We start from the raw sequence: 16,781 nt of genomic DNA on the forward strand, positions 1-16,781 counted from the left end.
CTTCCTTCCTTCCTTCCTTCCTTTCTTTCTTTCTTTCTTTCTTTCTTTCTTTCTTTCTTTCTTTCTTTCTTTCTTTCTTTCTTTCTTTCTTTCGTCATGGTGCTGGGGATCCAACCCAAGTCACAAGCCTTGCTAGGCAAGTGTCCTGTTCTAGCACTAAACTACAGTCTGTCCTTAAGATTTTCAGTGAACACCAGTATCTACTGACCTCTGGTTTCAAGCTTCATCAACTTGTATGTAATGCACAATCCATATTTTTGAGACCATTCGGTGGCACTGGATGTAATGTGTAGCAGAGTTGCTTTGAAGGAAAGGATAGGCCCACGGAAACCCTTCCTGGGAAAACAGTGTAACATAATGGTGGCTTTCAGATTTACTGACTAACCCAAATAAACTAGCGATGTGGATAAACTGCAGGACTATTCTATGCATGAGGTGCAGCTTGATAAATCAAACCATTCAGCATCGATAGGTGTCCCCCTCTGGGCCTATGCAGACACTGGGACCACATGAACAAGGAGGAAGGAAGACCCTGCCTTGTAGGGAACGCAGTCCAGGGTGCAGAGTGGGACTGACTGACAGGTATACAAAATGACAGAGATGTCTGTTCCCTGGAGCAGCCTCCTGTGTACATGTCCACTGTCTACCCTGCTTTGAGGAAAAGGAGGTGTTCTTCAGGGGACACTTCAAGGACAGATTATCCCAATCTTTCAGTACCTCTGAAATAAAAAGATCTGTATTTGATTCAATCGCTTACACCTCAACTATTTTCCTAGAGCAGTTTTCAGAGGGTAGTGCAACACAGCCCAGCGAGCATGCCCAGCGAGTTGGGCACAGAGGTACTGTCATCTATGCAAAAGGAAAGCAAGTTAGGAGCCTTCCTGTCTCCACAATGAGGAACCCACCACATCGCTCTTCACTGTAGACCATACTGGCTCATCTGCCATCAAGCGTACCTCTGACAGAGGTATTGCACACAAGAAGATGCCCTGGTACTCGCTCAATTGCAAACCTATCCTGGGGTGGCCACCCAGCTGTTTTGTACATGAATGGAGAGCATGGATGGAGCTGAAAGAATGGGGTTTATTTTGACTAGGGGAGGTGACAGGGAATGTCTGAGTCACGGAGTTCTGGTAAAGAGCAGATTCCCAGTGGGGTGGCACGTTGGGAGGTCCTAGGCACCCGGGCGTCATAAAGGAGAGGAGGGTCCTGGAGACCGACCAACTCTCCGCTTAGGCTCTCCCACCCCAGCGGGGAGGCTGGGCTTCATGGGTGGCAAGCCAAGCCACATGGGAGCAGCTTGACTTCAGTGCATTGTTGGCCCGAGTTTCCACCGTTCTGTGAGCCAGTAGCCGACGAACTGACAATTCAAAGAAACACACTCAGCAACGGGGCTCTGTTCTCAATAGCTGTTTGACAGCGCGCTTGCATTTAAAAACCACAAGGAACACACGAAATGTTGGGTTTGATGGACTCTGATGCACAGGAAGATGGAGACAAGAATTTTTTTTTTAAAGATGTAATTGCTGTCTTGGATCTATTTTAGAAAAGCAAAAGGATGTGTTGGTGCCCCCAGCACCTCTAGAAGTTCCCGGATGGAAAGAAAGGAGGCTTCATAAACAGATAGATAGATAGATAGATAGATAGATAGATAGATAGATAGATAGATAGATAAAGAGTTTCATAAATAGAGTAGGTGACCATGTTGAGCAAAACTCACAAATCCTACTGATAGGCATCAGTTCAAATCATAGCTCTTCTCTACCACGCTGGGCAGAGGTCCTGATTTCAGCAGAATTCGTGTGTTGTATGAGTGTGATAAACTTGGTCATGGGATCGATGTGAACAGTGGAAGCTGCTGTATTGAACTGTGTTCACCTAAGTGAGGTTGGTTTGATTCACTAACGCAGTGAAAAGAATCAGTGATGAAATTCTCAGCAGGACCTTGGAGATCTCAAGCATGGGACCTGCCTTTCCATTCAGCCATCTAGTGGTGGGCCTAGGGGTATAGCTCACATCAGGAGTTCAAGGTCAATCCAGGCTATATGTGTGTGTGTGTGTGTGTGAGAGAGAGAGAGAGAGAGAGAGAGAGAGAGAGAGAGAGAGAGAGAGAGAGAAACAGAGACAAAAAGAGACAGAGAGACATACAGAGAGACAGAGACAGAGAGACAGTGAGAGACAGAGAAAGACAGAGACAGAGAAAGACAGAGACAGAGAAAGAGAGACAGAGAGAGAAAGATTGATTTATTTTCTACACAGCCAAAATATAGAGTGAATGGCAGACCCAAGGCAAAGCAGGTCCAGTGAAGTCAGTAACATGGGTCTTGGTGAGCAGACCTTGAACCTGTCACCTGCTGTCACCTGCTGTTATTCAGGTAGCTCTGTGTGGTCACTATGGTCTCATTCAGGGTTAAATAGGAAACTAGCTTCATTTGAATGGTTAATGAAAAAAAATCTCAAGAGCCTGTTTTTTTGGAGTTTCTTTTCTTTTAAGCTGTGAATAATTTTGCAGGGTATGGAGCCAGCCTCATGCATGCCCCGAGGCCAGCAGGCGCCGGGCTGGAACGACACACGCCTTCACTTAAAAAGGCTGAGGAGCGAAGGGATCCACCTGAATCCAATTACATCTGGTGAACCCCCACCCCACCATCTGAAAGGGTTCATGTTACACCGGGTTCACAGCCTTTGTTAACCTTTCGCGTGTTGGATGTTCGAATGCTGTTCATTACACTTTAGAACGCAGGCCTGAATTTTATTAGCTTCGTTATAAATCACTGGGCTGATATCTACTCTTCCTTTTAGGTTTTCTAAGCGTGTCTAGCATGATGGTATAGATTTTCTTCTTTCAGTCCTTTTGGGACAGATCTTATATTGTGTCGGTTGATCAGGTTAAAAAGAAAAAAAAATCTGTCTTTTCAGTGTGTAGTTGACAGATACTTGCAAAATCACAACACATTTGTGGTCTTAGAATGGGGAGCGTTAGAGAGGTTAAACTGGGCAGAGATGCATAAATTACAAGGTTTCGGATAAAGCCAATAGCAGTGTTTAAGCTACAGTATTTCCAATTTTATTGTCAAATATTTGGACATCTGTCTAATTAATATTTCAATTGACCCCCCCCCATCTTGAATGCATACAATCTATTTCACCCTTGCTGTTATTCTAGACAGTTCAGTTTTTTTTTTTGGGGGGGGGGAACAAAGTTTTTAAAAATTACACTGTGTTAGCGGCATTTAAACAATATAATATATTGTAAACACGACGAGATAAGGAATATAATGTATGAAGCCTTTGCATTGGATGGAAGCAATATAATATATTGTAAACAAAACACAGCTCTTACATAGTAAACGTTTTATACTGTTTGTATGTATGAAATAAAGGTGACGCTTTCACTTTCTGAGTGCTGTGTGGGTCTTTGTAAGACTGCTAGCTGGTAGAAATAAAGATGGCTGCTGATTAGTGGTGCTTGGTACCATCACAAAGGAGAGAATGTCCAGTCCTCTGATTCCACCTCAGGGCTCCCTCCCTCCTCCTCCTCCTCCTCCATGCCCCTTCCACTGGCTTTCTTCCTGTTTCCCAGCCCTGCTACAGGATACTGCTGTCACTGCCTGCAAGACTCACAGTTAGGTCACATCTCATTTCTTTCAAGATATCTGCTCTGACTAGGACGGACTAAGCCCTTCTCCACTTCGGTTTCATTAACATAACGGAACAGCAGAGACCAGTTGTGGTTTAGGGGGGAGGGAAATGCATGGCTCTACAGTCCGATTGAGCCTCATGTCATAGCAGAAGGCAGAAGGGCAGAAAAGGAGGAAGACACAGGAGCAGAGGGAGCCGAACTTGTGTTTGCCACAACTAAATTCCAGGGTAACTAACACACTCAAAAAAAATATTCACTAATGACTTCTGGAGGCAGAATTCTCATGATGCCATCATGGTTTATTAAGTGGCCCTGCCCACAGTTGCCTTGGTTAAACTTCCCACATTAGAACTCTGGGGGAAGTCACTTGAAGTGATAGCGATATCCTACTAGTGGAAGGACTACTAAGACTGGTTGAATGTATGGTAATTTCCCAAATATAAGGTACCACTGTTTGTTATTTAACCTATTGATCCCAAGTACATAGGTGTTATTTTATTACTCTATAAAGAAAATATTATCATTTCTTTTATTATAGGTAGGAAGCCAAAGTATGGAGATAGTAAAACATTTACACCAGGACACAAATGATGGGCAGAGAGTTTGAACCATGCCATCTGACTCCAAGGAGATGACACTGGGTTGCTATCCCTCTTTACATCGGCACTGTGAAACACACCGTGAAGACTCTAGAGAATAGCTTCCCAGATATGCTGTTCACCCTCTTTCTCTAGAGGGTAGAGAGAGTAGGCTTTATTTCATACAGGACCTGGATCCAACGGAGTCTTTTCCGGTTGGGGGCATGGCTTGGTCAGTTGAGTGATACAGGAGACAAGATGCAGAAAAGAAGTTAGGGGCTGGTGAGATGGCTCAGCAGGTAAGAGCACTCACTGACTGCTCTTCTGAAAGTCCTGAGTTCAAATCCTAGCATGGTGGCTCACAACCACCCATAATGAGGTCTGATGCCCTCTTCTGGTGTGTCTGAAGACAGCTACAGTGTACTTATTTATTATAATAAAATAAGTCTTTGGGCTGGAGCAAGCAGAGGTCCTAAATTCAATTCCCAACAACCACATGAAGGCTCACAACCATCTGTACAGCTACAGTGTACTCACATACATATAACAAATAATAAATAAATCTTTAAAAAAAAAAAGAAGTTTAACTCCACTCAAAATTACAGGCTGAAGCAATCTATGTTGATCATCTCCCACCCTATTTAATTATGGGCTCCATGAGAAATTTGTGAGGACAGTGACCAGAGATCTGGCTTTGTTGTTAGACTGTTTGCCTGCATTCTATTGACAGCACCACATAAAATTGGCCATGGTGGCAGACATCTGTAATCTCAGCACTCAGGAGCTGAGACCAGAGATTCAGAAGCCCAAAGTCATCCTCTGGTACATAGTGAAGGTTTTCCTAAAAGCTATTTTATTTTTATTTACTCATCTGATTTTGTGGGAGGGTGCCATAGGAGGCCAGAATAGGGTGTCAGATACCCTGGAGCTTTATCTACAGGTTGTTGTGAGCTACCGGACATGAGTGTTAGGAACTGCATTCCAGTCTTTTACAAGAACAGTGAGCATACTTAATTAACAACTGAGCCAGCTTTCTAACCCCACATAGTGAGTTCGAAGCCAGCCTCTGTCTCAAAAGGAGGAGGAAGAGGAGATCAGCATGCTAACATGTACACCATGAAAACCAGAAATGTTTAAAAGGCAGAGAAAAAAAATGTAAGCATAAATGATAATATTCAATATCCAATTCATATACACCCAAATGGTACACACACCAACACACCCCACATATGCACACATCCCAAAGGGCACATCACATAAGTGGAGAAATACAATTTAAAATGACTTTAGGGTCAGTGACTCAAAAGAGATTTCAGACCGGAGTAAGGAGGATTTCAGAGTTGTTTGGTTTAAAATTCCATTGGGTTGTGTCAGAGATGCCTAGTAGGCACTTAAAATGCAGTTAGGTGCTCAAAGCCAACGACTGGTCCATTATCAGCCATATTATAACAGAACCATACACATTATATATTGGACACTTGTGATACAAAATGCACCTGAAAGCATTATCTAGCTAGGTGTGGTTTTACCCACTTTTGTTTTTAGATTCCATATGTAACTGGCATTCTTTGCTACTTACCTAATTACCAACATATGGCCTTTATTATCTGTTGAGCACTGAGGATACCAGGTATATTTTGAATCTTTAGCCAAAAATATACTCTTGCTCACTTTGTTAATTTATGTGGAGTCACAACAGTAGAATTCAGCTTTCAAACAAAGACTGGAAATTGTTAATTTATAGGATCTGAGATGATTTTTTGTTATTTATATGAAGTTACCCATAAGGGAAGTAGGAAAGCATGGAAGGAGGAGAAGGAGGAGCAGGAGGGGGAGGAGGAAGAGAAAAGGAGGAGGAGGAGGAAGAAAAGAGGAGGAGGAGGAGAGAAAGGAGAAGGAGGTAATTGCATAAAATACCTTTATATATATTTTAAGAGTCGGGGGCTAGCAAAATGGCCCATTCAGTAAAGGCTCTTGCTTTCAGACAGCCTAAGTTCAGTCCCTAGAAGCCACATGGTAGAAGTAGATAGCTGGGATGATATGTTTGAATGCTTGGTCCTCGGTTGGTGGAACTTTTTGGGAAGGATTAGGAGGTGTGGCCTTGGTTAAAGGAGATATGTCACTGGGCATTATTTGAAGTTTCAAAAGCCTATGCTAGTCTTAGTTAACTCTCTCTCTCTCTCTCTTTCTCTCTCTCTCACACACACACACACACACACACACACACTCCCTCACTGTGTGTGTGTGGAGGAGTAGGGCTGGGGATCTGATGCAAACTCTCAGCTATTATTCCAGCACCATGCTGGCCTGCCACCTGCTGCCACACTCCCTGCCATTATGTTCACAGACTCACCCTCTGAACTGTAAGCAAGACCCCAATAAACTCTTTCTTCTGTAAATTGTCTTGGTCATGGTATTCCATCACACCAATAGGACAGTGGCTAGGAACCAATTCTGTAAGTTGTCCTCTGAATGCCATATGTTTGTTAGTGGCATGAGCCCCTCTCTGCTGGGCATTGATTCCAATGCCTTGTCTTATTTCAGCTCCCCAAAAAGCAGCACTTCCAAACCTGAGGGTCCCTGATCCCATCTGGCTTCAATTGATAATAAAGAATTGCCATACAGTCGATGGCTGGACAGAAAGACAGAGGTGGGACTTTTAGGTTGCGCAGGCAAGGGACAGGGAAAGAGAGGAGTGGCAGAGGATCGCTATGATGGATGATGGTTTCATGAAAGATGAAACCTAAAGGCTGGCTGGCATGTAAGGATCTGTGGAAGTGGCCCTAGAGGCTACTTCCCCTGTTGGGTCTGGTGTAACAGAGATGAAATATAGATTTTAAAAGATATTAACTCAGTGTGGTGGTTTGAATATGCTTGCCCCAGGGAGGAGCACTATCTGGAGGTGTGACCTTGTTGGAGTGGGTGTGGCCTTGTTGGAGTGGGTGTGGCCTTGTTGGAGTGGGTGTGGCCTTGTTGGAGTGGGTGTGGCCTTTTTGGAGTGGGTGTGGCCTTGTTGGAGTGGGTGTGGCCTTGTTGGAGTGGGTGTGGCCTTGTTGGAGTGGGTGTGGCCTTGTTGGGGTAGGTGCTGGAAGCTACAGCAGTTTAACTAATTTACAACTATACCTCTCCATTCAAAATAAGTAAGTATAAAAACAGTGAGAAGCTGAGTTAATAGGGCGGGGGGGGGGAATATCTGAACAGATTTGGAAAGACATGCACTGTTTGGCTTGGCAAGATGAAACATGTAGGGGAAAAATAGGGAAATAAAATGAAGTTTAGACAAAAAACAAACAAACAACAAACCAAAAAAAAAAAAAAAAAAACAAGGCAAGGAGTGAGGTTAGTCAATAGTCAAGTCATGTGTACAAACTCTGGTCTCTATGCTTTGTTTCAGCCGCTTTCAAGAGAAAACCATAGCTGGTTAGGCTACAAGTTTCAAAAGGCATACATACGAGGTAAAGTCATTGCTCAGATGTCAAACCACAGGAAGTATCTCCAGAAAGAAAAGGAAGATTAAGAGATGTAGATCCGGGGTTGGAGATATGCCTCAATGTTAAGAGAGCGTGTGGCTCTTACAGAGGACCAGAGTCCAGTTCCCAGCTCCCACATCAGGCAGCTCACAACCACCTGACTGTCCTGTTCTAGGGGACCCAACACCCTCTTCTGGCCTCTGAGGTTATCAGGCATGCACATAGTGCACAGACATACATATGTGTAGGCTGACGCCCATGTACATGAAACAAGAATAAGTAAATATCGTAGAAGTTAAAGAGGAAAGGGAGATGGGTATGGTGGAAAATTTGCTTTTTGCCATCCCTCAAAGAGAGCACATCTTCACATTCACTTTTAGAGGAACCATATAAAAATGTGAGAACGAAGGGCTGATGAAGGGCTGGAGAGATGGCTCAGCGGTTAAGAGCACTGACTGCTCTTCCAGAGGTCCTGAGTTCAATTCCCAGCAACCACATGGTGGTTCACAACCATGTGTAATGGGATCAGATGCCCTCTTCTGGGGTGTCTGAAGACAGCAATGGTATACTCGTATACATAAAATAAATAAATAAATAAATCTTTTAAAAAGTTAGAACAAGAAGTGAGAAAGAAAAGCTTCCATCAGGGTTTGCTTCTAGTCACTGTCTGTGGTGGTTTGAATATGCTTGCCCCAGGAAGGGGCACTATTTGAAGGTATGGACCATGTTTGTAGGTGTGGCCATGTTGGAGTGGGTGTGACCTTGTTGGAGTAGGTGTGGCCTTGTTGGAGTAGGTGTGTCACTGTGGGTGTGGGCTTTAAGACCCTCATCCTAGCTGCCTGGAAGCCAGTCTTCTTCTAGTGACCTTCAGATGAAGATATAGAACTCTCAGCATCTCTGGCACCATGCCTGCCTGGATGCTGCCATGTTCCTGCCTTGATGATAATAGACTGAATCTCTGAACCTGTGAGCCAGCCCTAATTAAATGTTGTCCTTGTAAGAGTTGTCTTGGTCATGATGTCTGTTCACAGCCGTAAAACCCTAACTAAGACACTACCCCAAGACTATCTGTTTCTGCCACACTCTCCAGTAAAGTTCAGCCAACCTACCCCAGGGGAACTTTACTAAGCATCTTGATTTTTGAACACATTTCTTGAAATCCTTACCACCATCCCAGGCTCTTTCTTACATGGTTCTTTTCAGTCTCGGAATGAGCCATTTTCCCATCTCAATTCATACCTGGGAAACCTTGTGGCAGAATGATCCCAGGAACATTGGGCCTTCAGGCTGCTCTGAATGAGAGAAAGGAGAGGTTTGTCTCCTGTGGGCTTTCACGATGCTAGCTCAGCCCAAGACCTTTCACATGGTATTCAAATTCTCTACCACTGAACTACATCCACAGCCCTTCCTATAGTTCTCAGAAAAAGGCCAGAATACCATGTTGTATTGGCTGGTTTTGTGTGTCAACTTGACCTAAGCTGGAGTTATCACAGAGAAAGGAGCTTCAGGTGAGGAAATGCCTCCATGAGATCCAGCTGTAAGGCATTTTCTCAATTAGTGATCAAGGGGGAAGGGCCCCTTGTGGGTGGTGCCATCACTGGGCTGGTAGTCTTGGGTTCTATAAGAAAGCAAGCTGAGCAAGTCAGGGGAAGCAAGCTAGTAAGTAACATCCCTCCATGGCCTCTGCATCAGCTCCTGCTTCTTGACCTGCTTGAGTTCCAGTCCCGACTTCCTTTGGTGATGAACTGCAATGTGGAAGTGTAAGCTGAATAAACCCTTTCCTCCCCAGCTTGCTTATTGGTCATGATGTTTGTGCAGGAATAGAAACCCTGACTAAGACGCGTGGATTCCATGACACGCTGAATAACATGCACAGAGCCGTCACAGGGCTCTTCCTCTTCATATTCTTTCAGAAGTCACAGGATTCACAGGAAAGTACAATTTAAGGGAAGCATTTCTACCTAGAATGGTACAGGGCTCTTCCTCTTCATATTCTTTCAGAAGTCACAGGATTCACAGGAAAGTACAATTTAAGGGAAGCATTTCTACCTAGAATGGTACCAAGGCAAGGAAGAATACTGCGGTCAACAAATTGGGTCATGGAGAGCTGTCACCGTTTCAAAAGATTTTTTTTTTTTTTCCTGAAAGCAATAAAAAAAGAAAGAAGAAACCAAATGCCTCTCCAAAGACTCCTGTCTTTGGAGTTTTGTTGTAACAATTCCTACACAGTTTGTGCAACTGGTACAAATATAAAAAAAAACTTAATAAGCACATTGAATAAATATCCTCCATATGGCTCAAGATTAAGAAATAGAAACCATATACCGCAAACTGACAGCGTCGAACAAAACACTCAGGTGCTCCCTAAGCACCTCGGTTCTCGATTTTTAAGAACACTAATGTACTCTCCCGATGTAAATTGATTTTTTAACCTGTTTACTGATTTATAATTGATAAGTATATTAAAAATTACAAATGAGAAACATTTTAATAAGCACTGGAGTCTCGGTATTCACCCTGAGCAACAGGTCTGCCTTCCTAATCATCTTCAGCTCTTAAAATGACCTGACATATCTTAAAAGTCCAAACCAACTAGATGTCCACCAATGACAGGAAAAGCTACACATGTAGATGTCAAAACGTCCACAAAATCCACCAGAGGGGACATTGAAATGGACACAGTTCAGAGTGAATACTCAGCTCTCTGCTCTACTGGACATGACATTGAACAGCTTCATAGTATACGTGTGTGTGTGTGTGTGTGTGTGTGTGTGTGTGTGTATACACACAAAGCCTTTCTTTATGTTTAGACTTGATTTCCAACCGTAGGAATGCACATCATGTGCATTTAAAAATGTTTTTTTAAGATTTATAAATCCAGAATACTTCTGGTCTCGGGTCCTTTGGGTCATTACATTGTACCTGTCTGAGTAAGTTTACAGTCTCTGCCTAGGCACTAGCCGGATGGCTGTCCCTTCAGTTTCATGGTGGACAGGCCTTGAGGACCAGCTAAGTCAGTGACCATTGCAAACTTCTTTTGAATTAATATTGCAAACACACAAACCGGAAAGACCAGAGGGGGTCAAGTTAAGGGGACCAAATTAATTTGCTTTAGGTTTTATTCCAGTGAAAGTCTTTGAACTTTGGTTCCTGATTAAGGAAGAAAAAGAAAACGGGTAGTTTTGAATTTACGGCTCACAAGGGAAGGATACTTTCCATCAGTCTGTGGACAATCCATTATAACCAAAGAGATCACTTGGGATTATCCCAACTTCTGGTTTCTGTTCTTTATTAGGAGACAGAAACATGGAAACCTGGAGGAGCTGGGATCATATGCCTTTTGACAGACCATGAGTTCATCCTAGCCACGGAATCCTAATTCAATGAAGAGCCACATGACACTTTCCAGAAAATCCCACAACAAATGTCCCCAAAGCCCCAATTAGTCTTGCCTCAAATTAAGAAAACACCCAAAACTTAAAAATAAATAAATAAATAAAAACGTTTTCCCCTACTCTTTAAACGTGAGTAGTTACTAAGCGTTTGAGGCGAAGACCCAGCATGCTTTTGGAAGAAGCAAATGCTGCCTCTTCAGACGCAAAGCCATTATGGATGTCTTTGGCCATCGGGTACCCTCTTTAACCGTGAACCCTAGGCTTATGTGGAGAGAGCTGAACTGTAGGTTTTCTACCAGAGCTCGAACGCTGTTTTGTTTGTAGTCATTTAGAGAGTCTGCCCTGGCTTGTTTATTTGGACTGCATACTGCCTTTCTCCTAAACCAAAACCAGACTGAAGGAACCGTTTCAATGTAACAAGCCGAAGGGAGCCCTAGGCAGCAGCCACCCTGGCTCCACACGTAAGCCACCCTTGACATCATAGTGGGAAAGCAGGCTATCCCGTGACAACCTGCCTCCATGGGACTGACTTTCAAACATATCAGGGGAAGTAATTGTGGCAGTGGTGCCTTTCAAGAAAACAGACTATCAGGTTGAAATTGAAACAAGTCGGAGCTTCCCTGGCTTTTGCCAAGTATCTATTGATTTTTTTTTTTTTTTAATACGGATGTCAACCAGAGATTGACATCGTAGCTTCGTGCATGACTGAGATCCCTGGCAAAATGCAGTCAGAGAAGAATGCATGGGCTTTCATCTCGCCTGCGTGTCTTCTACCATGAATGTAACATCACCCACCTTTAAAAGTCGCTGTGGAAACGTGGATTCACACTGCTCAGAGAGGGGACTAAGGGCATCCTAAGACAAACCAAGGGGGTAGGGGTGAGGGTGGGAGGCAGGGTGGGGGGCAGGGTGGGGGCGGGGCTAGATAGCATTTGTAAATAAATGCTCATGAAACAGTCTAGAAGCAGAAGATGCCATTGTAGAGATGCCAAAATTCTGTCCTTCAGAATGGTGGTTTCTGAAACATTCATAGGAATTAGATGGAAAGGGGTTCTGGAGTCAAACAGATACAGCAGACAAGGACCGTCTGACCAACCGATACTAGCTGAGGGTGTCCGTGCTGCATCACGTCTCAGAGTCCCAGTCGCACCATTTTGCTGTGTATCCGCAAAAAGGACCAGCAGGCTGGGTTCCTAACTTATTTGAATAAAGATGCCCTTTTCTTCATGAAAGCATTTTCCAGGAACAAAAACCCTGTCCAACACACACTGGGGAGCACACCCCTAGCTAAGTGGTTTGAAGTCCCTAAAGTTGAGTCATTCCTAGACTTTTTTTCTCTAGTGTTTTTATTCTTGTACTGTCTGTTTGAAGCTAATTCAAAGAGAACTGAACCTTGTAATTTACAATACAAAGGGCTTGCGGTTTGAATTATAAATCAGTTGGTTTTAGGCAATTTGCCTAGTTTTCCCCTACGTATGTATTTCGAGAGAAATGGATCTATTTATCCCAGATTTGTAAAGATATAAGAACACCAGAGAAGTAATTCTTATAAGGACTTTTTTTCTTCAGACAGGGTCTCACTGTGTAACTGATTAACCTGGAGCTTGTTATAGAGACCTGGCTGTCCTGGAACTCACAGAAATCCCCCTGTCTCTGCCTCCCAAGTGCTGGTTCTAAAGGCGTTATGCCCTCACATCCTGCTTGTTAGTTAGTATTTTTAATGAAGTCCCCTCATGATCTGCCTATAGTACCACCATCTAGGGACCAAGCCTTCAATACATAAGCTCTTGAGAAGGCATTTCATGTCCAGACCTCAGCCATACAGGAGGAACACCCAGCCTTCAAGGAGCCCCATGGATTACCCACAAAATCCTACATTTGATCCTATTTTAAGAGTCTCAAAGTGATGCCCCTTAAGCTAGATGTGGCCATCTTGTCCCCCTGGCTGGGCTTCCTCTGTATCCCCAATGGTTGTCTCCCAAGCAAAGAAGAGTTTGGTCACGTGAGTACTTGGTGATGAACAGGTTGGAGATGGTAGAGATGATGGATAAGGTGAAGATGATGGAGATGATTGAGATGGTGGAGGTGATGGAGATGGTGGAGATGATGGAAATGGTGGAGATGGTGGAAATGATGGAGATAATAGAGGTGAAGATGGTGGAGATGATAGAGATGATGGAGGTAGAGATGGTGTAGATGGAGATAATGGAGATGGAGATGATGAAAATGGTAGAGATTATAGAGTTGATAGAGGTGGAGATGGTGGAGATGGTGGAGAGGGTGGAGATGATGGAGATGATGGAGATGATGGAGGTGGAGATGGTAGAGATGATGGAGATGATAGAGGTGGAGATGGTGGAGATGGTAGAGATGATGGAGATGATAGAGGTGGAGATGGTGGAGATGATGGAGATGGTGGAGGTGGAGATGGTAGAGATGATGGAGATGATAGAGGTGGAGATGGTGGAGATGATGGAGATGACGGAGGTGGAGATGGTAGAGATGATGGAGATGATAGAGGTGGAGATGGTGGAGATGATGGAGATGATGGAGGTGGAGATGGTGGAGATGGTGGCGATGATGGAGATGATAGAGGTGGAGATGGTGGAGATGGTAGAGATGATGGAGGTAGAGATGGTGTAGATGATGGTGGAGATGATGGAAATGGTGGAGATGATGAAAATGGTAGAGATTATAGAGTTGATAGAGGTGGAGATGGTGGAGATGGTAGAGATGATGGAGATGATAGAGATGATGGAGGTGGAGATGGTAGAGATGATGGAGATGATAGAGGTGGAGATGGTGGAGATGGTGGAGATGATAGAGATGATGGAGATGATAGAGGTGGAGATGGTGGAGATGATGGAGATGATGGAGGTGGAGATGGTGGAGATGATGGAGATGATAGAGGTGGAGATGGTGGAGATGATGGAGATGACGGAGGTGGAGATGGCAAGCTTCCCTTCATACTGTTTCTAACCCTGCACTGCTCTTGAATGCCGATGTCCTCGGAGCTGGATCGTCTGACTATAATTACTGTTCTTTGGGGACCAGACAGGGACTTCTACACTGGAGCAAGCGAGCGAGCTGGGGGCCATGTATATCCGTTTAAAAGCAACAGCTAAAAATTAAAATGTTTAATTTGATAACTCACTTTAAAAGGTGACAACTATTCAAAGCCAATCTCTTTCCTATTAGTTTACTATAGTTCTGCTTTTGAAGTCATTTACATCTATTCTTTCTACACGGGAAACATCACGATGAACCGCTCTGCCTGTCTTCCCAACTCTATATTTGAGATCCTATGTTGACAACTTCAAACCACCTAAGGAAGGGGTAGTTTTACCCCAGAAATTGGTAAATGTTGAAAACCTAGGTTGTATTTCCCTGGAGAGCGGGAGGCTAAATGCCAATAGTCTACTCCCACAAAAGCCTCACAGGGATGCACAATTATGACTCTCATCCCACAGATAAAGGACCTGAGAAGGCCTGTGACATGCTGGAAGTCACAGAGCCAGTCCACTTGCAGTCTGGTTGAAGAATCTTGTTTGTTTATACATATACATACACGTATACGTGTATGTATATGTGTGTGTGCGTGTGTGTGTATCAGTTCCTCCCAGAAGGAAAGAAGGACAGGTGTACAATCAAGTAATCACAGCAACTAGAGCTCCATCGGTGGACGGTAAATGGTTAGTGGGAAAATAGATGCACTTCCTTCCTAAGAAAGGCTAGCCCTGAAGCCAGGGATTCTGTCTACTGTCTGCTAGGCCACCCCCACCCCTGCGTCCTCCCCTTCCCCTTCCCCAACCCCCACCCCCACCCCCACCCACACCCACCACTGGAACAGGATTTAGCTTTCAAATTTGCTCTATCTTGGTGCCATTTTGAGCAGTTGTATTGGGTTCTATAGCAAGTTACCACAAAACCAGAGCTCCGAACACAAGACATTTCTTCCTGTAGCTCTGGAGGACAGAAGTAAAGATTTAGTGTCACTGAGCAGAAATCAAGGTGTTGTTACATCTCTCTGAAGGACTGTGGGGAGAATGTCTCCTTTCCTGCCTTCATTTCCTGGCCGCTGCCAACAGTCCTTGGGTTGTGAACACATCTTTCTCAGTTCTGCGGTCGCATGTGCTCTTGTCTTGTGTGTCTGTGTTCAAGCTCCGTTGGCTTTTGTCCCCTTTTAATAATATTAGTGGTGGCACTTGGGATCCACTTCAAATTCAAAGATAGGGTCAAAGGTCATTAATTACATCTTTTGTCATAGGTCCGTACTTTCAGGTTCCAAGAATCACAATATGAACAAATCTTTGGAACCACTACTTGGTCCACTACAGCCCTCATACATCAGGAAGCAGAAACCTGTTCTGTGTTCACAGTGAGGTCTCAGGCAGGATTTCTGTCACCAAGAAGCCACCAGCTTTTAGAGGAAGGTAAAACTCATACAAGATAGAATTCATAGCAAGAAGTCAATTGCTAGGGTGATAAAAAGATACGCTACTTTCGTGACAGTTTATCAAACAAGATAGATGTGGACTGACGGACCATACAGCCTGTCAATTCTACTCTTAGGAAGCTGGACCTATGTTGTCAGGGAGTGGAGGAAGTCCTGAGGGCATATTATTGATGTGGGTGTCAAGGACCTAATCTCAGACTCATGGGAAACGCCACAAGGTGAGACTCAGAGCGTTGGCAAAGCCTTCCTTTAGTCCATGTGTGGCTGTTGAGTCTATAGCGAAAGTGTTAAGGTCTGAAGACTGCCCCCTACAGAAAGACTGCCCCCCAATAGAGAGATTGCCTTCTTAAGACTGCTCCCCACAGAGAAGCTGTTCCCTACAGAGACTGCCCCCTACAGAGAGACTGCCTCCTACAGAGAGACTGCCCCCTACAGAGAGACTGCCTCCTACAGAGGCTGCTCCCTACAGAGAGACTGCCTCCTACAGAGGCTGCTCCCTACAGAGAGACTACCCCCTTCAGAAACTGCCCCCAACAGCGAGACTGCCCCCTACAGAGACTGCCCCTACTGAAATCAGATAACCCCCTTGTGTTCTTGTTTTCCTCTTCGAATTAATCAATTAATCACACCTCCCCGCTCAAATGGGTGCAATAAACACTCTGAGCTTCCAGGGTGCTGCAGCCTCTCCTTTAGAGAGCCAGCCCCATCCAATCCCAGATTTTCTGTGTGTGTAAGTGTTATTATCTTTTCTTTGTTCCCTTGTTGACCCTAGTCAGGTCAAAAGCCACAGAGGTCTCAGTGTCAGTTCACAGGAAATCTTGCCAATGAATACTCATAGCAATATTGTTATAATAGCCAAACATGGCCTCAATCCAATGGCCATCAGCTAGTGCCTTTCTGTGGCACTTTGGGTCAGTCTCAAGACATCTCTTATGGGTATCCTCTCAGGAGAGTTGGCAGGTCTTTCAGGGGTGTATAATGGATCACAGGCAGTTGACTGAATGTCGTGAAACTGTGGAGAAACTGGTCATGAATACTGTCTCGAATCAGGGTTAAGGACAGAGGCGAGAAGGAAGCCTCGGACTCAGACTCGGAGGTCAGGTTATAACCACTTATTGATTCAGGAATAGTAACAAAGAACAACATGGGATCGCATTCCTTCACATACATACACACTTCACTAACCTCTGGTCTGGCCTGATGTCTTAGCCTGGCTTGATGACAGCGAATCAGGTAAGG

General features: G+C 44.3%; 1 protein-coding gene across 2 annotated transcripts in view; it reads left to right on the forward strand.

Annotated features, from left to right (window-relative positions):
- Positions 1 to 3,403, forward strand: part of Wif1 (WNT inhibitory factor 1) — a 68,840-nt gene extending 65,437 nt beyond the window's left edge. For both annotated transcript variants that reach the window (XM_021174052.1, XM_021174053.2), the window contains one exon: positions 2,513 to 3,403. In XM_021174052.1, the coding sequence (XP_021029711.1) occupies positions 2,513 to 2,634 (122 nt within the window). In that variant the 3' untranslated portion in view covers positions 2,635 to 3,403. The remainder of the gene's footprint in view (positions 1 to 2,512) is intronic.
- The last annotated feature ends 13,378 nt before the right edge of the window (positions 3,404 to 16,781 follow it).

The sequence above is a fragment of the Mus caroli genome, chromosome 10, assembly GCF_900094665.2.
Source record: "Mus caroli chromosome 10, CAROLI_EIJ_v1.1, whole genome shotgun sequence".
In the NCBI taxonomy this organism is placed as follows: domain Eukaryota; kingdom Metazoa; phylum Chordata; class Mammalia; order Rodentia; family Muridae; genus Mus; species Mus caroli.